General features: G+C 40.8%; 1 protein-coding gene across 1 annotated transcript; it reads left to right on the top strand.

Annotated features, from left to right (window-relative positions):
- The first annotated feature begins 2229 nt into the window (after window positions 1–2229).
- riox2 (ribosomal oxygenase 2) lies at window positions 2230–9670 on the top strand. The gene is made up of 9 exons (XM_016250806.1): window positions 2230–2689; window positions 2762–2881; window positions 6865–6993; window positions 7072–7175; window positions 7754–7856; window positions 7938–8106; window positions 8181–8269; window positions 9194–9316; window positions 9395–9670. The coding sequence occupies exons 1-9, from the start codon at window positions 2255–2257 to the stop codon at window positions 9560–9562; spliced, it is 1440 nt and encodes a 479-aa protein (XP_016106292.1). The 5' UTR covers window positions 2230–2254; the 3' UTR covers window positions 9563–9670.
- Window positions 9671–19011: the final 9341 nt, after the last annotated feature.

Below are 19011 nucleotides of genomic sequence, written 5' to 3'. Positions count from 1 at the left end.
GTGCAATGAAATTATAAAGAAAAGGAACAGAGTATTTAAGAAAGTTAAAAAATCATATTCATTTAATGTTTTTACTGAGTATAAGAGAACACAAGCAATTGTCATGAAAACAATTCGGATGGCAAAAAAGAATTATTGGAGGAAATTTTGTGATGAAATTGGAAAAGAGACAGACATTAATGAAATGTGGGGCATGATAAGAAAGATGGGAGGGATTCAACCTAACAGAGAAATTCCAGTTTTAATTAGTGAAGGAAAACAAGTCATATCTAACGCTGGAAAAGTAGAAGTATTGTCTGAAAATTTTGTTTAGGTTCATAGTAATAGAAATATATCAGAAGAAATTAGATTATATAGAGAAAACAAAATGAAGGAAAATCCAAATATTTTAGAGCAAAGAGATAGATGCTCAATAGATTAAGTTTTTACCATGTATGAATTAAATCAGGCACTTGTGGGAGAGAGAAACACTTCTCCTGGTAAAGACGAAATATGTAATGAAATAATTAGGTATCTATCAGATAAGTCAAAGAATATTTTATTATATCTTTATAATAGAGTGTGGAAGTTAGGACAACTCCCTTCCTCTTGGAAACATGGCATAATTATTCCAATTGTAAAGCCAGGAAAATACCATTCGTAAGTTACAGACCGATTGCATTAACTTCTAACCTCTGTAAACTAATGGAACGTATGGTAGTGGCAAGATTGAGTTATGTCCTGGAATCAAAAAATCTTTTATGTCCTCATCAGAGTGGTTTTAGAAAAGGTAGAAACACAACAGATGCAATTTTAAGTCTAGAATCAGATATAAGAAAATCTCAGATTAATAAAGAAGTATTAGTTGGTGTGTTTTTAGACATAGAGAAAGCGTACGATATGATGTGGAAGGAAGGACTTTTAATTAAACTGAATAAAATGAATATTAATGGTAGAATGTATAATTGGATTAAGGATTTTTTAAATGATAGAACCATTCAAGTAAGGATTGGGTCTTCATACTCAAAGAAATATGCAATTGAAAATGGTACTCCACAAGGTAGTGTGTGCAGCCCTATATTGTTCAACATAATGGTAAATTATATTTTTAATACAGTTCGACCAGGGATTGGAAAGTCTTTACATGCAGACGATGGTGCTTTATGGAAAAGAGGTAGAAATTTGTCGTATGTAGAAGAAAGAAAACTGTTGGGAACATGAATACATGAATATAAATAGTTTTGGATGGAAAGCAGATAATGAAGCACATCAAATTGGAATAAGTAATTGTGATGTTTGCAATACTGTTGTGTTGCCAGTAACACCTCCATGGTTATTCCCAATGCCTGCAGTTGACCTTCAGGTTTTAGTGAGTATAAATGATAAAATGGACAAGAATCTAAAGATTCAATAGTACAGAAATATTTAGATCAGAAATATATATATCAGTCTCATATATATATACAGATGGATCTAAAGATCCTGAAACAGGACGCACAGCAGCAGCAATATATGTTCCAAGGTTCAGGTATAGAATAGCCAAAAGAACATCTAATCACCCATCAGTTTATACTACAGAAATGATTGCCATATTGTTGGCTCTTCAGTGGGCTGAGGACATTAATATACCTGAAGTGGTCATATGTTCAGACTCCTATTCAGCACTATCAAGTTTAATGACTCTTTTATGCCAAAAATCATTAGGATATTAAGTAAAGATCATGTTCCATGAAGATATTTAGTAAATCTCCTACCATAAATATATCAAAACTTAATGTTTGATTAGTAATATGCATTGCTAAGAACTTCATTTGAACAACTTTAAAGATGATTTTCTCAATATTTAGATTTTTTTGCACCCTCAGATTCCAGATTTTCAAATATTGTCCGATCCTAACAAACCATACATCAATGGAGAGCTTATTTATTCAGCTTTCAGATGATGCATTAACATGCATTAATCACAAAATTACCCTTATGACTGGTTTTGTGCTCCAGGGTCACATATATTGAAGATATACTCCAGTGATCTGATATGATGGGCCTACTTTTTATTAATTAGGGTTTCTGCAGTTTTAAGTCTTAACTCTTCCTTCCACATATTAAGGCCTTAAAAAGTTATTAAATTCAAAAAGTCATGGTATTAAATGTTTCATGCAAGGCTAAATAAATATCTTCCTCAGTGTGTTTATCTTATATCAAGATAAAAATACTGTGTAAGCACAGCACTTTTCCCAGTGTAACTTGATATTTGGAGCACCTTTACTCCACAGAGATGCCAAATAAAGGCAGGAGAGTGAAGCAGCGTAATGGACAGGAGGATGAGGATGATGTGCCCGTCAAGCAGATGAAGGTCGTGAACGGCTCCGCTCCGCTGTGCTTCGACTCGCCCCGGGATTTCTTCCAGAGTCTGATCGGTCCGGTCGGGCTGGACGAGTTCTTCCAGCAGTACTGGGAGCAGAAGCCGCTGGTCCTGCACCGGTCCGATCCGGATCTGGCCTCTTATTACAGCTCTCTGTTCCAGCTGTCAGACGTGAAGCAGCTCTGCGCTCGCGGCCTGCGATACGCCACGGACCTCAACGTCTGCCGCTGCGTGAACGGCAAGAAGAAAGTGCTGAATAAAGCAGGGAAAGTGAAGTTCAGCCAGCTGAAGAAGGACTTGGAGGAGAGGAGAGCCACTATTCAGCTGCACCAGCCGCAGAGGTTTAAGGTCAGACTGGCGGAGAGGAGACTGGCCGGCGGTGTTTGACAGGGAGCTGACCTGTTCTTCATCTGTTCGCAGGATGAGCTGTGGCGCATTCAGGAGCGGCTGGAGAGTTTCTTCGGCTCGCTGGTCGGATCCAACGTCTACATCACTCCTGAGGCCTCGCAGGGCCTCCCGCCGCACTACGACGATGTGGAGGTCTGTGAACCACGCTAACTAACACTAGTTCACTAACACTAGTCTTGTCAGACAAATGCTAGTTCACTAACACTAGTTCTATCAGACAAACACTCGTTCACTAACACTAGTTCTGTCAGACAAACACTAGTTCACTAACCCTAGTTCTATCAGACAAACACTCGTTCACTAACACTAGTTCTGTCAGACAAACACTAGTTCACTAACCCTAGTTCTATCAGACAAACACTCGTTCACTAACACTAGTTCTGTCAGACAAACACTAGTTCACTAACCCTAGTTCTATCAGACAAACACTCGTTCACTAACACTAGTTCTGTCAGACAAACACTAGTTCACTAACCCTAGTTCTATCAGACAAACACTCGTTCACTAACACTAGTTCTGTCAGACAAACACTAGTTCACTAACCCTAGTTCTATCAGACAAACACTCGTTCACTAACACTAGTTCTGTCAGACAAACACTAGTTCACTAACCCTAGTTCTATCAGACAAACACTCGTTCACTAACACTAGTTCTGTCAGACAAACACTAGTTCACTAACCCTAGTTCTATCAGACAAACACTCGTTCACTAACACTAGTTCTGTCAGACAAACACTAGTTCACTAACCCTAGTTCTATCAGACAAACACTCGTTCACTAACACTAGTTCTGTCAGACAAACACTAGTTCACTAACCCTAGTTCTATCAGACAAACACTCGTTCACTAACACTAGTTCTGTCAGACAAACACTAGTTCACTAACCCTAGTTCTATCAGACAAACACTCGTTCACTAACACTAGTTCTGTCAGACAAACACTAGTTCACTAACCCTAGTTCTATCAGACAAACACTCGTTCACTAACACTAGTTCTGTCAGACAAACACTAGTTCACTAACCCTAGTTCTATCAGACAAACACTCGTTCACTAACACTAGTTCTGTCAGACAAACACTAGTTCACTAACCCTAGTTCTATCAGACAAACACTCGTTCACTAACACTAGTTCTGTCAGACAAACACTAGTTCACTAACCCTAGTTCTATCAGACAAACACTCGTTCACTAACACTAGTTCTGTCAGACAAACACTAGTTCACTAACCCTAGTTCTATCAGACAAACACTCGTTCACTAACACTAGTTCTGTCAGACAAACACTAGTTCACTAACCCTAGTTCTATCAGACAAACACTCGTTCACTAACACTAGTTCTGTCAGACAAACACTAGTTCACTAACCCTAGTTCTATCAGACAAACACTCGTTCACTAACACTAGTTCTGTCAGACAAACACTAGTTCACTAACCCTAGTTCTATCAGACAAACACTCGTTCACTAACACTAGTTCTGTCAGACAAACACTAGTTCACTAACCCTAGTTCTATCAGACAAACACTCGTTCACTAACACTAGTTCTGTCAGACAAACACTAGTTCACTAACCCTAGTTCTATCAGACAAACACTCGTTCACTAACACTAGTTCTGTCAGACAAACACTAGTTCACTAACCCTAGTTCTATCAGACAAACACTCGTTCACTAACACTAGTTCTGTCAGACAAACACTAGTTCACTAACCCTAGTTCTATCAGACAAACACTCGTTCACTAACACTAGTTCTGTCAGACAAACACTAGTTCACTAACCCTAGTTCTATCAGACAAACACTCGTTCACTAACACTAGTTCTGTCAGACAAACACTAGTTCACTAACCCTAGTTCTATCAGACAAACACTCGTTCACTAACACTAGTTCTGTCAGACAAACACTAGTTCACTAACCCTAGTTCTATCAGACAAACACTCGTTCACTAACACTAGTTCTGTCAGACAAACACTAGTTCACTAACCCTAGTTCTATCAGACAAACACTCGTTCACTAACACTAGTTCTGTCAGACAAACACTAGTTCACTAACCCTAGTTCTATCAGACAAACACTCGTTCACTAACACTAGTTCTGTCAGACAAACACTAGTTCACTAACCCTAGTTCTATCAGACAAACACTCGTTCACTAACACTAGTTCTGTCAGACAAACACTAGTTCACTAACCCTAGTTCTATCAGACAAACACTCGTTCACTAACACTAGTTCTGTCAGACAAACACTAGTTCACTAACCCTAGTTCTATCAGACAAACACTCGTTCACTAACACTAGTTCTGTCAGACAAACACTAGTTCACTAACCCTAGTTCTATCAGACAAACACTCGTTCACTAACACTAGTTCTGTCAGACAAACACTAGTTCACTAACCCTAGTTCTATCAGACAAACACTCGTTCACTAACACTAGTTCTGTCAGACAAACACTAGTTCACTAACCCTAGTTCTATCAGACAAACACTCGTTCACTAACACTAGTTCTGTCAGACAAACACTAGTTCACTAACCCTAGTTCTATCAGACAAACACTCGTTCACTAACACTAGTTCTGTCAGACAAACACTAGTTCACTAACCCTAGTTCTATCAGACAAACACTCGTTCACTAACACTAGTTCTGTCAGACAAACACTAGTTCACTAACCCTAGTTCTATCAGACAAACACTCGTTCACTAACACTAGTTCTGTCAGACAAACACTAGTTCACTAACCCTAGTTCTATCAGACAAACACTCGTTCACTAACACTAGTTCTGTCAGACAAACACTAGTTCACTAACCCTAGTTCTATCAGACAAACACTCGTTCACTAACACTAGTTCTGTCAGACAAACACTAGTTCACTAACCCTAGTTCTATCAGACAAACACTCGTTCACTAACACTAGTTCTGTCAGACAAACACTAGTTCACTAACCCTAGTTCTATCAGACAAACACTCGTTCACTAACACTAGTTCTGTCAGACAAACACTAGTTCACTAACCCTAGTTCTATCAGACAAACACTCGTTCACTAACACTAGTTCTGTCAGACAAACACTAGTTCACTAACCCTAGTTCTATCAGACAAACACTCGTTCACTAACACTAGTCCTGTCAGACAAACACTAGTTCACTAACATTAGCTCATGAAAATAGTATATAACCCCATTAATTACAATCGGTTTTAAATGTAAAAATGACAACACTAGTAACACCATGCCAACTCTGGTGGCCCATCTGACCCCAAGGGTATAATCTTTTTACTTCAAAAGAAAAACTATTATTTTTACTCCACAAATGTAAAAATCATTGTGTCCCCAGCAGAGTATGTGAGCGGAGAGGAGCGTCAACGATTTCCCCTCCGCGCTCCGAGCGTTTAATCATCACTCCGCTCCGGGTTCACTGATATCAGAAACACTCATATAAAATAACAGGAGCATTTCAAAGTGGCTTATTGGAACACTAGTGTGCAAACTTTTTTCCTACCTCGTGACAAGCTAATAACATGGTTGTCAGCATTAAAAGGTATAATTGCTGCTTCTTGCGGTGCAAATTTGGTTTGTGATGAAAATAACAGTACGTTTTCGTCAGTTATTTTACCTACGGATCGCTGCATTTCTTACAGATTTCTGCTCATTCAAAATCGAATGGAGATGAAGTAGCACTGTTAGATCACATTTGTTTGAATGCATTATTGAGAGAGCGATTGCATGTGTTGTAATACTTGTTTAAATCATGCTTTCAGCTGAAAATATTCAGTATCTAGAAGGAACAAACAAATTCCATCCCATTCCAAATTTAGCTAGCTAAATATATTTAACATGTGAATTCTTGCTAAATATGCAGTTATATTACGAGTCGTTGGCATGAATTGTACCCGTGATGGAGCGAGTGAAAACCACGCTCCGACTTTTAAAAAATCCGCTCCTCGCTCCAGTCAAAATCACACTGCTCCGCTCACATACTCTGGTCCCCAGACCCTTTATTCAAAAAACCCTTTGATATTCAGCATCATACAATGTCACAGATCACTATTTTGATCTGTTTTGAACAGATCACTGTTTCACCTGAACATTAATGTGTGGTCCTCACAACTGACCTTCATGTTTTGCTGGTGTCTGTTCAGGTGCTGATCCTTCAGCTGGAGGGACAGAAACACTGGAGGCTTTACCAGCCCACCGTCCCTCTGGCCCGCGAGTACAGCCTGGAGCCTGAGGACCGCATCGGGCCCCCGACACACAACTTCATCCTGCAGGTTTGAGACTGAAAGAGAGACGACATGTTGAGGCAGATGCGTGTACCCTTGTGCTTGAATCTGCTGCTGTTCTTCTAGCCTGGAGACCTGCTGTATTTCCCCAGAGGTACCATCCATCAGGCGGACACACCGGCCGGCGTGGAGCGATCCACTCACCTCACACTCAGCACCTACCAGAACATGTACGTCTGCGCTCGATCACGCGTGCTTCACAGACTCTAGACCGCTGTGAAAGCGCTCCACTAACCCTTGTGTTCTGCTATGATCTTCATTAGTTTCAGTATAATTCAGCATGAGTCACATTATGAGAAACTGGGTTTCTGTGGGTCTTAAAAATTCTTAGTTCACCCTTCTACAAATAAAAGCCTTAAAAAGGTCTTAAATCAGAGCAGAAAGTCTTAAATTCATACAGTTGTGGCATTTAATGTTGCATGAATTGCACAAAAAGTCTTGTTTTCCAGTACAAATATTTAAATATATCAAGACAAGATATGAAGTCTTGTTCTCTGAGAAACTGAACAAAATGAAGTGAGTTTGATTAAAACAAGAAAAAATATCTGTCAATGGAGTCAGAAAAATAACCTTGTTTTCCCTTTTGAATGAAGTTGATTTGGCAGAAATCTGTTCTTGTTTTAATCATAAACTCACTTCATTTTGATACCAGCCAAATTACACTCAATCATGTATGCCTTCAACACATTGTACATTTCTGAGAACTCAAAACTACATGTGGGTTCAGACGTGAGCTCTTGTGTTTCAGGTCGTGGGGCGACTTCATGCTGGACGTGATTCCCGGCTGCGTGTTCGACTGCATGAGGCGAGACGGTGAGATGCGATCCGGTCTGCCTCGTAACCTCCTGACGGTGAGCACAGCTCCTCCATCGGCTCGCTGACTCTGGCTCTGGCTCTAACAGAGTGTGTGTTTCCTCGTCTCGATGCCTCAGGCTCCCAGCTTCAGTTCAGACGTTAATAAGCAGATGAGTGCATCCCTGCGGCGTCTGGCTGACGCTCTCGAGCGCGACGATCATGAGTTGCGCTCTACTGCTATGAAACGAGACTTCATCTCCCACAGACTGCCACCGTATCTGCTGGAGCAGGCCGAACTCGAACCCGGTGAGTCTCTGAGGCCCGCTAATTGACGCACCGCTGACGTCTGTGACGATGATCGGCTCTCTATTCTCTTTCAGCTGGGAAACCGCCGTCGCTAGAGGACACTGTGTGTCTCCGGTTCAAAGAGCATCTTCTTCTAACGGTGGAGCCCAGTCAAGACAACACCGTAAGAGTCTCACACACCTTTATATAAAATACATACACACTACCAGTCAAAAGTTAATGAATAATGAACACATTAATGTTTCTGAAAGAAGTCTCTTCTGCTCACCAAGGCTGCAATTATTTGATCAAAAACACAGTAAAAACAATTAAATATTACAATCTAAAACAGTTTTCTATGTGAATGTTAAACTGTAATTTATTCCTGTGATGCGCAGCTGTATTTTCAGCATCATTCCTCCAGTCTTCAGTGTCACATGATCTTCAGAAATCAGTTTAATATGCTGATTTGCTGCTCAACAAACATTTATTATTATTAGCAATGTTGAAAACAGTTGTGCTGCTCAATATTATTTTGTAATATTTTAACCAGTAGTGTCTCTCACTCACTCACTCATGCACACTCACTCACGCGCACGCACGCACTCACTCTCTCACTCACTCAATCACTCACTCACTCACTCATGCACACACATTCACTCTCACTCACTCACTCGCACTCACTCACGCACACACACTCACTCATGCATGCACACACTCACTCGCACACACACTCACTCATGCATGCACGCACTCACTCGCACACTCACTCACTCATGCACACGCACACTCACTCACGCACACTCACTCACGCACTCATGCACAGACTCACTCACTCATGCACACTCACTCATTCACTCACACATTCACTCACACACACACACGCACGCTCACTCACGCACTCACGCACGCTCACTCACGCCCTCACTCACTCATTCGCACACACGCACGCACGCTCACTCACGCACTCTCACTCACACTCACTCATACAGTCACTCACTCACTCATGCACACACTCACTCATGCACACACACTCACTCACTCACTCTCACTCACTCATGCACACACACACAGCAAGTTCTTACTGCATCCGTCTCTCTCTGATCAGGACGTGGCCACAGAGCTGGTGGTGTTTGTGTTGCATTCTTTAAAGAACAAGAGAGAAATGCATATGATGGGAACATCTGAAGATGATGATGATGATGATGAAGAGGAGGAGGTCGTGTCACAGGTCCGTCAGCTCTCAGACTAACAGCACGCACTTGTCTTGATTTTCCAGTCGTGTGATTCTCAGGCTGAGCTTCTTCAGTTTCAGGGTCTGCGCTTCCCCTCGTCTCATCTGGCCGCTCTGGAGCAGCTGCTGCGAATCAATCGTGTCCCGGCTGCGCAGCTGCAGCTCCTGCGGGATGAAGATAAAGCAGGCCTGCTGCTGGGGCTGTGGAGCGAAGGACTGCTGCAGGTCTGCCAAACACCATAAACACCATCTCGTCTTCATCAGGAACGGTTACGAACTGTCAGGAATTGTGCATGATTTTAGCTGAATAAAACAAGTCACTATCCAAGCCTTGTGTGAAATATTGTGTAACAGATTCAAACACAAACACGCAATGCATTTCAGTTTCCATTTATTGTTGAGGTTCTTTTAGAAATGCTGCTTGTGAGCATCGATGTACACATCACATGTTGTGGTTGATTTACGTTAGTGTTCCTGCAGGACCTGCAAGTTTAACGTGGACCGTATGAATGCTTGCGCCAACAGAAACAGTATCCGTGACTATTTCCCGGCGGATTAAAGGGAGAATCCAGCATGAGTTCACCTGAAACACCTGCAGAACGCTCATGAGGTTTCTGGTAGTGCAAATGTGCTTCTGGAGATAAAAACAAACACAGAGCCTCGTCCCTCGGGTTCCTCCACTTTCACAGTGCAGTTTAAAACAGAATCAGTTACTGGCTTGGAGGCGAGTGGCTAAAATCTGAATGACGGCTGTGATCTTCAGTCGCTGATGTGTGCGATCACAGTACATCGATGTCCCAGATCTGAGTGGCTCGGTGAAGCTCTCTCAGGATCAGATGATCTCAGTCAGCGCCGAGTCCACCTGAGAGACATGAACACACACACACTTGATATTCAGTCTAGGGGTGTGTGATTTGCATCATCTACAGTAATACTGTAATTGTTTTAACCATATACGAGCTGATTATCGAGTATGTATGAGTATACACACAAAACAAACAAAAAGAGTCCAAACGCATTCACCATGTGATGAAGCCCATTAGGCTGAAGTTTCAATGCCCCTATAATATAAAGTTATGAAGGCAAAAGATATCCCTCTGTAGGTTTTTGTTTCCTTTTATACACACTTTTTTAGATTTATATACTGTAAGCTGAATAAATAAGCTTTCTATTACTGGAGTTCAAGGTTAGGTGAATGCTTGGCTAAAAAGATGTCTCACACACACACACACACACACACATCAGCTGTCTGCTGCCTAAACGATACACACACCGGACAAGAAGCGCTGCATCACGCCTTTAACATTCAAACTCTGAGTATTCCCACACCTACGACTCAGTCCTGCTGCGCACCACACCGTTTTCATTACATTACATGAATTTAAATGCACAATATGACTGGAAGATTGTGCATTTTTCAGCAAGAGCTTTGACTTTCTATGGCTTGAATATAGTCTGTATAAGAGATGCCTTAACCAGGACTCTGAGCTTTGTTTTGGCCTGCCATGCCACATCGTAATAAAAATAGGAAAAATTCACCATTTACCACTGTTCCTCTTTTGCGTTGAAATTTTGCTAATATAGTGGAAGTGTTTTTTGAAAATTACATTTTATTATATTTAGATTTTTATATATTTTCTTTTTTATATATATATTTTTTTATATCATCAGGTTTGATTTTTGGCCCTTCACAGTGAAAAGTTTGGGCGTTATATACAGATATATAGTAATACAGTCCTGCTTGCTTGCACTGTTTTTTTTTTCAAACACCTAAATTCGTCAATGCTGTTTTGTTCATGCTTGAAGTGAACTTTTGCCTGTTTGCTGATTCGATTCACTGTTTTTGGTGCGATTCACCCTATACGTGCCGCTTCTTGTTCGGCTTGAGAGAGCAAAATGACCACGTCTGTAATGCATCACACATTTGTCGCAGGTTTCTGTGGCTAAGACACGCACATCCCACCCTAACCCTAACCCGGCGTCCGTCAGCAGCTCCCTGAACCCACCCTGCGGCGTCTCGAACACCTACACAAGACACACAGCAATCACATGCACTGATCCCAGAGCAGCTCTGAACATCTGCGTGTCTGGCGTCTCACCTTTGGGTCCAGCGGTCTTGTCTCGGGCGTGACTCTCGCTGAATCCGGGCTGTTCCTAAACCAACCAGCTGCACACATTCAGTGAACACGGACGAAACACGTACGAACCACTGCCAGCACAACAACGGCTGTTTTAACGTCTCGTTGAAGAGAAAGAAATGTCAGGATCAATCCAAGCAGACGTGACCTTTGGTAGTGAATAAACAGGGCAAATCAAATGAGCAGTTGGTGAGCAGACATTAAGAAAAAACTACATCCAAGTCATGTTTTGATGATTTTAGACCAGGTCAACTATCTGAGACCAAAGATCCTGTGTTCACACTCAAATGCACTGTATCTCCTACCATGCACTGGTGAGCACAGGCTCCATCAGGTCTGTCGCAGAGCAAAGACGGACGTCTGAGACGAGCTGGGATACAGACGGATCTCGAACACGGTCGTCCTGCACACAACACCATTGACTGAAGAAAACACCATCCAAACTCATGAACACAGAGTAAACTCAGATCCTGAAGAGTGTCTGTTCGTTGTCCTGACCGACTGCAGCATGAGAAGCTCATAAAAGTGCACGAAACACTGAGATAAAAGGAAATGTATGATTTACAGTATATTGCTTTTTCAGCCCCTACTGGAGGAGGCAGATATCAAGACAAGACAAAAACTCAAATCATTTTAAAGATATAACCACAGGCACAGCTCCCCTAAGCGGCTGTAAGGTAAAGCTAAAGATAAGGCTGAAATTTTATTTTCAACTCCAAAATAATGTACCTAACTTATTAATAAAATTTTAATAATTTGTAAAAAATAAAATATAATAATAATAATCCAAAACTTTATAATCTCTCCCCCAATCTCATCCATGTACTGAAGTCAAGACAATAGCAGCCTGTGGTAAACTGACAGATGTGTGGCATATACGGATAATCAAATTCCAATGACTCTGTCACGGGAAGAAAATGTGGTTAAAATGTCTTTTTGGATCAAAAAAATAAGGCTTATGTCTAGGTAAGATGCTGCATTTTCATCTTCAAAAACAAAAATGTTGTGGTATGTTTCTTGTACTTTTCCGGCTGTGTTTAACCCTGGGTCATGGTCTTGTTAAACCGGAGCAGAATTAGCAGTGCTTCTGCCAGGCTAATCCGTCATTCAGAGCCAAAGCCATACAGATACGGTGTTAAAATATAACAGCCAACTGTTTAGCAACAAACAAACAACCAATAATAAACTGAAGACCTCTTGCTTCATGAAATATTCACATGCGTTGTACAATAACAAAAACGTATGTGCTGTATTTCAGTTTGGGTGAAAGATGTCTAATTGTTCATTTTGTTTCCTTCAATAATTATTTAATTAATTTTGATTAATTGAATCAACACTGAACTGACTTGAGCTGAATATGAACACTATTGTCCGCTTTACTGCTGAATTTAAATCAGTTTCCTATCCTATTTGACAAAGTTTGCACCACTGATTGTTATTTCCCTGATTATTATGTTTGAAACAATGTGTACTCTATTAAGCACTATAGAAATAAAGTTATGCTTTTCCATAATGAGATTTAGCATATACATTACAAGGTGACTAGTTGTGTATCAATTCTTGAGAGAATCCGCCACAAGGTGGTGCTATAAGCTATTAATTTCTATTCACTGATGTTTGTTAGTGTGTATAGCTGTGCTGACAGATTTCTCGCTCGACACATCACAATCAGAAATATTTAATATACAGTAACTGAAACACCAAAACACAGAGACAGACGGCTCCTGATACCTTGAGCAGCGTCCGGACAGAGCGCACAGACAGACTGGTCTCCTTCAGGTCCTGTGGAGATCCTCCGCTGGTCTTTAGAGTCTGACCCTCCTCCAGAAGAACACACGAGCCACGGTGAAACGGATCAACATACAGCAACCGACTGAACACACAGTGTTCAAACACCCATCAGCATCTTAACAAGCAACACAACGTCTCTCACACACACAGAATCTCAAGGACATTGCTGTGGAGACCAAAAGAGTCTCAGAGAACAAAGAAAAGGAAGTGATTGAACAAAAAGCATTCAGAAACACAGGACAGGAACATCGCAGAACTCATCAACTTACACAAACAAATATTTCATGTACAATTTTTGTCAAAGGCTCATACATAAACCTTAAAAACATCTCAGCATGTACGTGACGCTGTTGTTTTCTTCATAATCTCTGGATCAAATCAGCCGTCTGTGCACTGTGCACCAGTACAATTTCAAGTTTACGAAAAACAAAGTGAAAAACATCCCCCATGTGATTTCCACGCGTGTTTGAGTGCTGCTGAATAACAGAGAACGTAGGCGAGTTCGTGGACATGCATTAGCAAAACCACATTGCATAAGCTTTCAGTGCTCAGAAACATGCAGACACAATGACTTCATCTATTAGACATGAGCTACAGCACTGATTTATACACACACACAAGCTCAGTCTCTCTCTGAGAGCTGCTCAGACACAGGAGTTCAGATTCAACAGCGAGAACCTCGTCTGCTTGAGCTGACACTTCTTCTATCTGCTGTGAAGGAGATGCTTGATTTACGGCAGTGGGGTTTTCATGACCATCAGAGCTCATGGTGTTCACAGCGCAGGAGGAGATCTCACTGTCCTCATGGCCGTTGGGTTGCGTAGTCTCTTCTCCCTCAGAGATGGGCGAATGAAGCTCGACACGATGCTTCTTCTTTGGTTTCCGGGCTTCCCTCAATCCACGGTACCTGCCGTAAGTCACTACAGGAGGACAGGCTAGATTATACCGTCTCTTGTCCTCCAAGCTCTCTTTGGCATCGATGTTTACGGCATCACTTCTGTCTTCCTCAGTCTGCTCCTCTGAACTGTGGAGGGAAAACAGAAGAAAGATTAAATAAAGCTTGTATGTTAGGATATACAACTCAGCACTCAAGATCCATTAATGTACACACTCGTGACGTTTGAAGCACTCTCTGTGTGTAACATGGCTGTTATGTAAAAGCAGGAAGTAAAACAACAGTTCCAGAAAATTCTCATGAAATATTCATGAGCATCAACACAAAAGCACCTAGTGCCTGCAGGAGCAGTACAGAAAGCCCTCACACTCAGAAAGCACTGCTGACGTACACGGTCAGAGAACCGGCAGACAAGCTACTCAGCAGATACTGATGAAGACTGAAGGTCAGGGTCCTTTTATTTAGGCACATTTAAAAACAACAGACATCGTACACGTAAAGTGCTGTACAATGCAAATAAATGCAAAAAAAACTGGGTTAAACAAATTCAACGAGAGCATTACAAACTAACATCATAAAACAAACATAAAACACCCTATACATCTCAATATCAAAGGACAAAAAAATCTGACCTCTTCAAACTCAGTTGGGATGAGCTCATAGACAAAACACTGCAGACCGGATGGCTCTCTCATGAAAGCACAGAGACATATAGGAGTGTAACATAAATAATGGCAGAGCGAAAAGGCAAAGCGGTAAATACTGAAGACTTCATCAGGAATCTAGAGCTCAGTCTACAGCCATGGCAATATAACCACCACGTCAGTCTTGCGAGAGACTTCAGCAGAATATTTCCCAGCAGGCCTCTAACAGAGCAGAGCTCTAACACAACACTCGGATCTAAAGCCAACAGAAATAGAATCACAATTTCAATAACACTTCCCAAATGCCCTGCCAAACACACATGAGCTAGATCTCTGATCAAGCGATCAATATTTCTGAGAGCAAAACATTCTTCTGCTCTACTCATCTGCCATTGGTCAGTCAGACAGATAGTCCCCCCCCCCCCATGCGATTGGTTGAGTCCCACTCCAATGGATACATCAATGTTCTGAAAGCAGTGTTTCACTCCTCAGGACATTAAACTAGCGGTGATTGGCTTACAGACTCTGAGCAAACTAGCTGAACATCTGAACTTTAAACAGGTTTGCAAAGATTAGCATGTTCGTGGATTGATGATATGGAAACGCAGGCGCAGTTAAAGGGCTCATTTTAACCTCTGACTGAATTCTGCTACTCTCGCCTTGTTTCGTGCCCTGCGGATCTCTGCGCTGTCTTTCTGCTGATGAACTCAGGCTTGTCTGAACAGATCCATCTGTCTCCAGGACTGTAAAGTTGCTGCTCGCCATGATTCAATACAAAGCCATTTCATTATAGAAAGTTTATTTGTATAGCGCTTTTCACAATGCAAATAGTTGCAAAGCAGCTTTACAGAAAATAAAGTTTCTACATTATATTTAGTAGTAGCTTATCAGTGGTGACTATCTCAAGCTGATGCCCATATGGCAGAAATGTACAGTAAAAATCAAGCAGTTAGTTAATGTCATGTAATCAAACAGACAGTGAACACTATTAACAGCAATTATTATATGATGCAATCAAATTTATAGCAAAATGTGGTAGTTCTGTATGTTGTTTCAGGGTTGGCATCATCTGAGGTCCTCTGAGGGGTTGCATCATCTCTTCTCAGGTGTTCTGGATCCAGACTGAAGCTTGTGTAAATCCTAGTTACCACGGGATGTCAATCCCGTGGCAAAAGACAGAGAAACAAATACAAACATAATTAGCGTAGCTGCTGTTCCAACCAAGCAAAATTTATTTGTTTAACCCAAACTAAAGAATAATAATGTGCATTTGATCAGATATAACTGCAGTACAAGATTATGAGATGCATTATTTGAATGCTTGGCCAAAGAGATGTGTCTTTAATCTAGATTTAAACAGAGAGAGTGTGTCTGAACCCCGAACGGTATCAGGAAGGCTATTCCAGAGTTTGGGAGCCAAATGCAAAAAAGCTCTACCTCCTTTAGTGGACTTTGCTATCCTAGGTACTACCAAAAGTCCAGAGTTTTGCAACATTAGGGAGCGTGATGGATTGTAGTGTGGTAGAAGACTAGTTAGGTATTGACACGTGCCGGTATTCTGTAATGCGATATATCACAATGATGAACATGTGAAGTGAAGTGTGGCCAAGTATGGTGACCCATACCCAGAATTTGTGCTCTGCATTTAACCCATCCAAGTGCACACACACAGTAGTGAACACACACACACCGTGAACACACACCCGGAGCAGTGGGCAGTGAGGGGTTCGGTGCCTTGCTCAAGGGTCTCATCTCAGTCGTAGTTTTGAGGGTGGAGAGACCGCTGATTATTCATTCCCCCCACTGACAATCCCTGCCTGACCTGAGACTTAAACCCACGACCTTCAGGTTACAAGTCTGACTCTCTATCCATTAGGCCATGCCACGACTGCCCCATATATGCACGATATTGTTATCGTGGGCACTTCAAAATACCGAGAATAATTATTTATTACAAATTAACTGAATGCATTTTAAGAATACTTTTTCAACTGGTCACAATGCACAACACTGCTGTATGCGGCGTCACAGACGTGTGCGCTCTCTGATGTAAACAAACACGGATGAGAAGCGCATGGCGGAGTGCGTGAAGGAGACGCTCTGAATGAAAGCACTCTCACTCTCTGACAGCAGATGGCGCTGAACAGCAGAAATGCAGTCATTACCCCGGAAACCTCTGTGATCAAAGCAGCTGAGCTACTTTCTAAAACGTATTTAAATAATTTAAATAGCCATTCAGATTTGTGTTAATGGGCTATTTATTTTCAAACTTTTTTACATTTTATCCTGGACTACAACATGCCCTAGATATTGTTTGAAAGTGTTTTGATTATTGTTCGGTGACACTTTACATTAGGGCTTCATTAGTTGACATTAGGTAATTCATTAGTTAACAGAAACTGCCAATGAAAAAATATTCTAAACATTCATTAATCTTAATAACAAATATCTCCAATATACGTTGTTAAAATCAAAAGTTGCAACTTTGTTATTTAATGAGCTATCATGAACTAAGAGTTGTATTATTTAACAAAGATTAATAACTTCAGTAGCAAATTTAGCTATTGCTGATTGTTAATGTTAATGCATTAATTATGGTTAACTAATGAGATCTTATTGTAAAGTGCTACCTACTGGCCTTTATAATTCTTTTGCTCTTTAATCTGTGTAAAAATGTCTAACTTTATAATTTTTTTGTGTAAAGCTTTATTGTAGGCTGTTTAAATGTTCAGTTATTCTTGTTATAAGAAAAAAGTTATTAAACCTGTTATACTGCATTTTGACAACACTTTTTTGCAACTAAATTTCAATATTGTGATAATACCGTGATAAATTAAATCATATTTTCTTGACCTGGTAAGGACTCTAGCCGCTGCATTTTGGACTACCTGTAGCTTGTTTATTGAAGATGCAGGACAACCAGCTAGCAGTGCATTACAATAGTCCAGTCTAGAGGTCATGAATGCATGAACTAGCTTTTCTGCATCAGAAACAGGTATCATGTTTATAAGCGCATAGATGATGGAGGTTTAATTAGATGTTGAAACGTTAAGTTGTTTAATATTTTCTGTTCCAGTGGCGCCATCAAGCGTTCAGTGACTGAAACGTGTTTGTGTTTCTGTAAAAACAGTGAAGAGAGGAAAATTAGATGTTATATCATATTAGGGTTGAACAAACAATTCAGTTAAGAAGAAAAAAATATTTTAATATTAAAGGGATAGTCCACTAAAAAAATGATAATTCTGTCATTATTTACTCTCCCTGATGTCCTTCCAAACCTGTATGAGTTTCTTTCTTCTGTTGAACATGTTTTGGAGAATGCTTATGAACAGTTTTGAGGACCACTGACCTTCACTGTGTGGACAAGACATTTGTCGAAATACCTTCTTTTGTGCTCCACAGAAGAAAGAACGTCATACAGATTTGGGACGACATGAAGTAAATGACAGTGAACCCCAGAAAACAGCTTTGATTCATGATTCATAATGATGTGAAAGAGCTCTGAATGTATATTTCATGTGCACAATATATTTTGATAAATACAAATGCACAAAAGCACATCAGTTTTACAGTGTCTGGCACTGATGATCACACACAAACAACATCAACACCACCACAACGTGAGGGTTGAATCATTTCAATCATTAGGTGTGTGTCTCGGATTTGAGACTGAACACACACCAATCCAATGAGAATAACAGCAGTCATTTTTAACAGGCAGCTCTCTGAAATAAAACATACGTGTTGCTCTTTCATGGAAAAGCTCATGTTGGCTCAGAACAAGGCTGAACATAATTGGAGCCACATTTATTAAAATGTGAAAATTAGTTCTAGCAGAGGAAACAGATCCTGTGTTATTTAATTATCTGCTTATTTTCAACAAAATACATTTCAGTGAGAGGTAGCTTTTCACTTTCTCACAGAAACTAGCACAGCCCGGGGCCTTTCCATGATGTTATGAGGACACGGGACGCCAAATAAATGTGTTTCTGCAGTCGTTTAAGTGAAGTTGTTCAGTTTCACTGTATAATTCCAGGATGCCACACCTAATCCAGCAAAACAGTTCAACTGAAGCCCGTTCTTCAGTTCATCGGGAGAAACCCTGAGATCTGAACAGCCCTGCAGCAGAGAAGAGACAGTCTGATAGAAAGCGCTTCACATCAGGGAACAGAGGAGCTGATACACCGACTGCAGGGGGTGAGCTTCTGTAAGGAAAGCTGGATG

This window comes from Sinocyclocheilus grahami, unplaced genomic scaffold, assembly GCF_001515645.1.
Source record: "Sinocyclocheilus grahami isolate Dianchi unplaced genomic scaffold, SAMN03320097.WGS_v1.1 scaffold1007.1, whole genome shotgun sequence".
NCBI classification, from domain to species: domain Eukaryota; kingdom Metazoa; phylum Chordata; class Actinopteri; order Cypriniformes; family Cyprinidae; genus Sinocyclocheilus; species Sinocyclocheilus grahami.
This window is presented reverse-complemented; position numbering and strand designations above follow the sequence as displayed.

Coding starts and splice junctions, on each gene's coding strand:
- riox2 (XM_016250806.1), top strand. CDS start 2,255: ATGCCAAATAAAGGCAGGAGAGTGAAGCAGCGTAATGGACAGGAGGAT. Junction 2,882..6,864: donor CGCACTACGACGATGTGGAG/GTCTGTGAACCA, acceptor GTGTCTGTTCAG/GTGCTGATCCTTCAGCTGGA. Junction 8,270..9,193: donor AGCCCAGTCAAGACAACACC/GTAAGAGTCTCA, acceptor CTCTCTGATCAG/GACGTGGCCACAGAGCTGGT.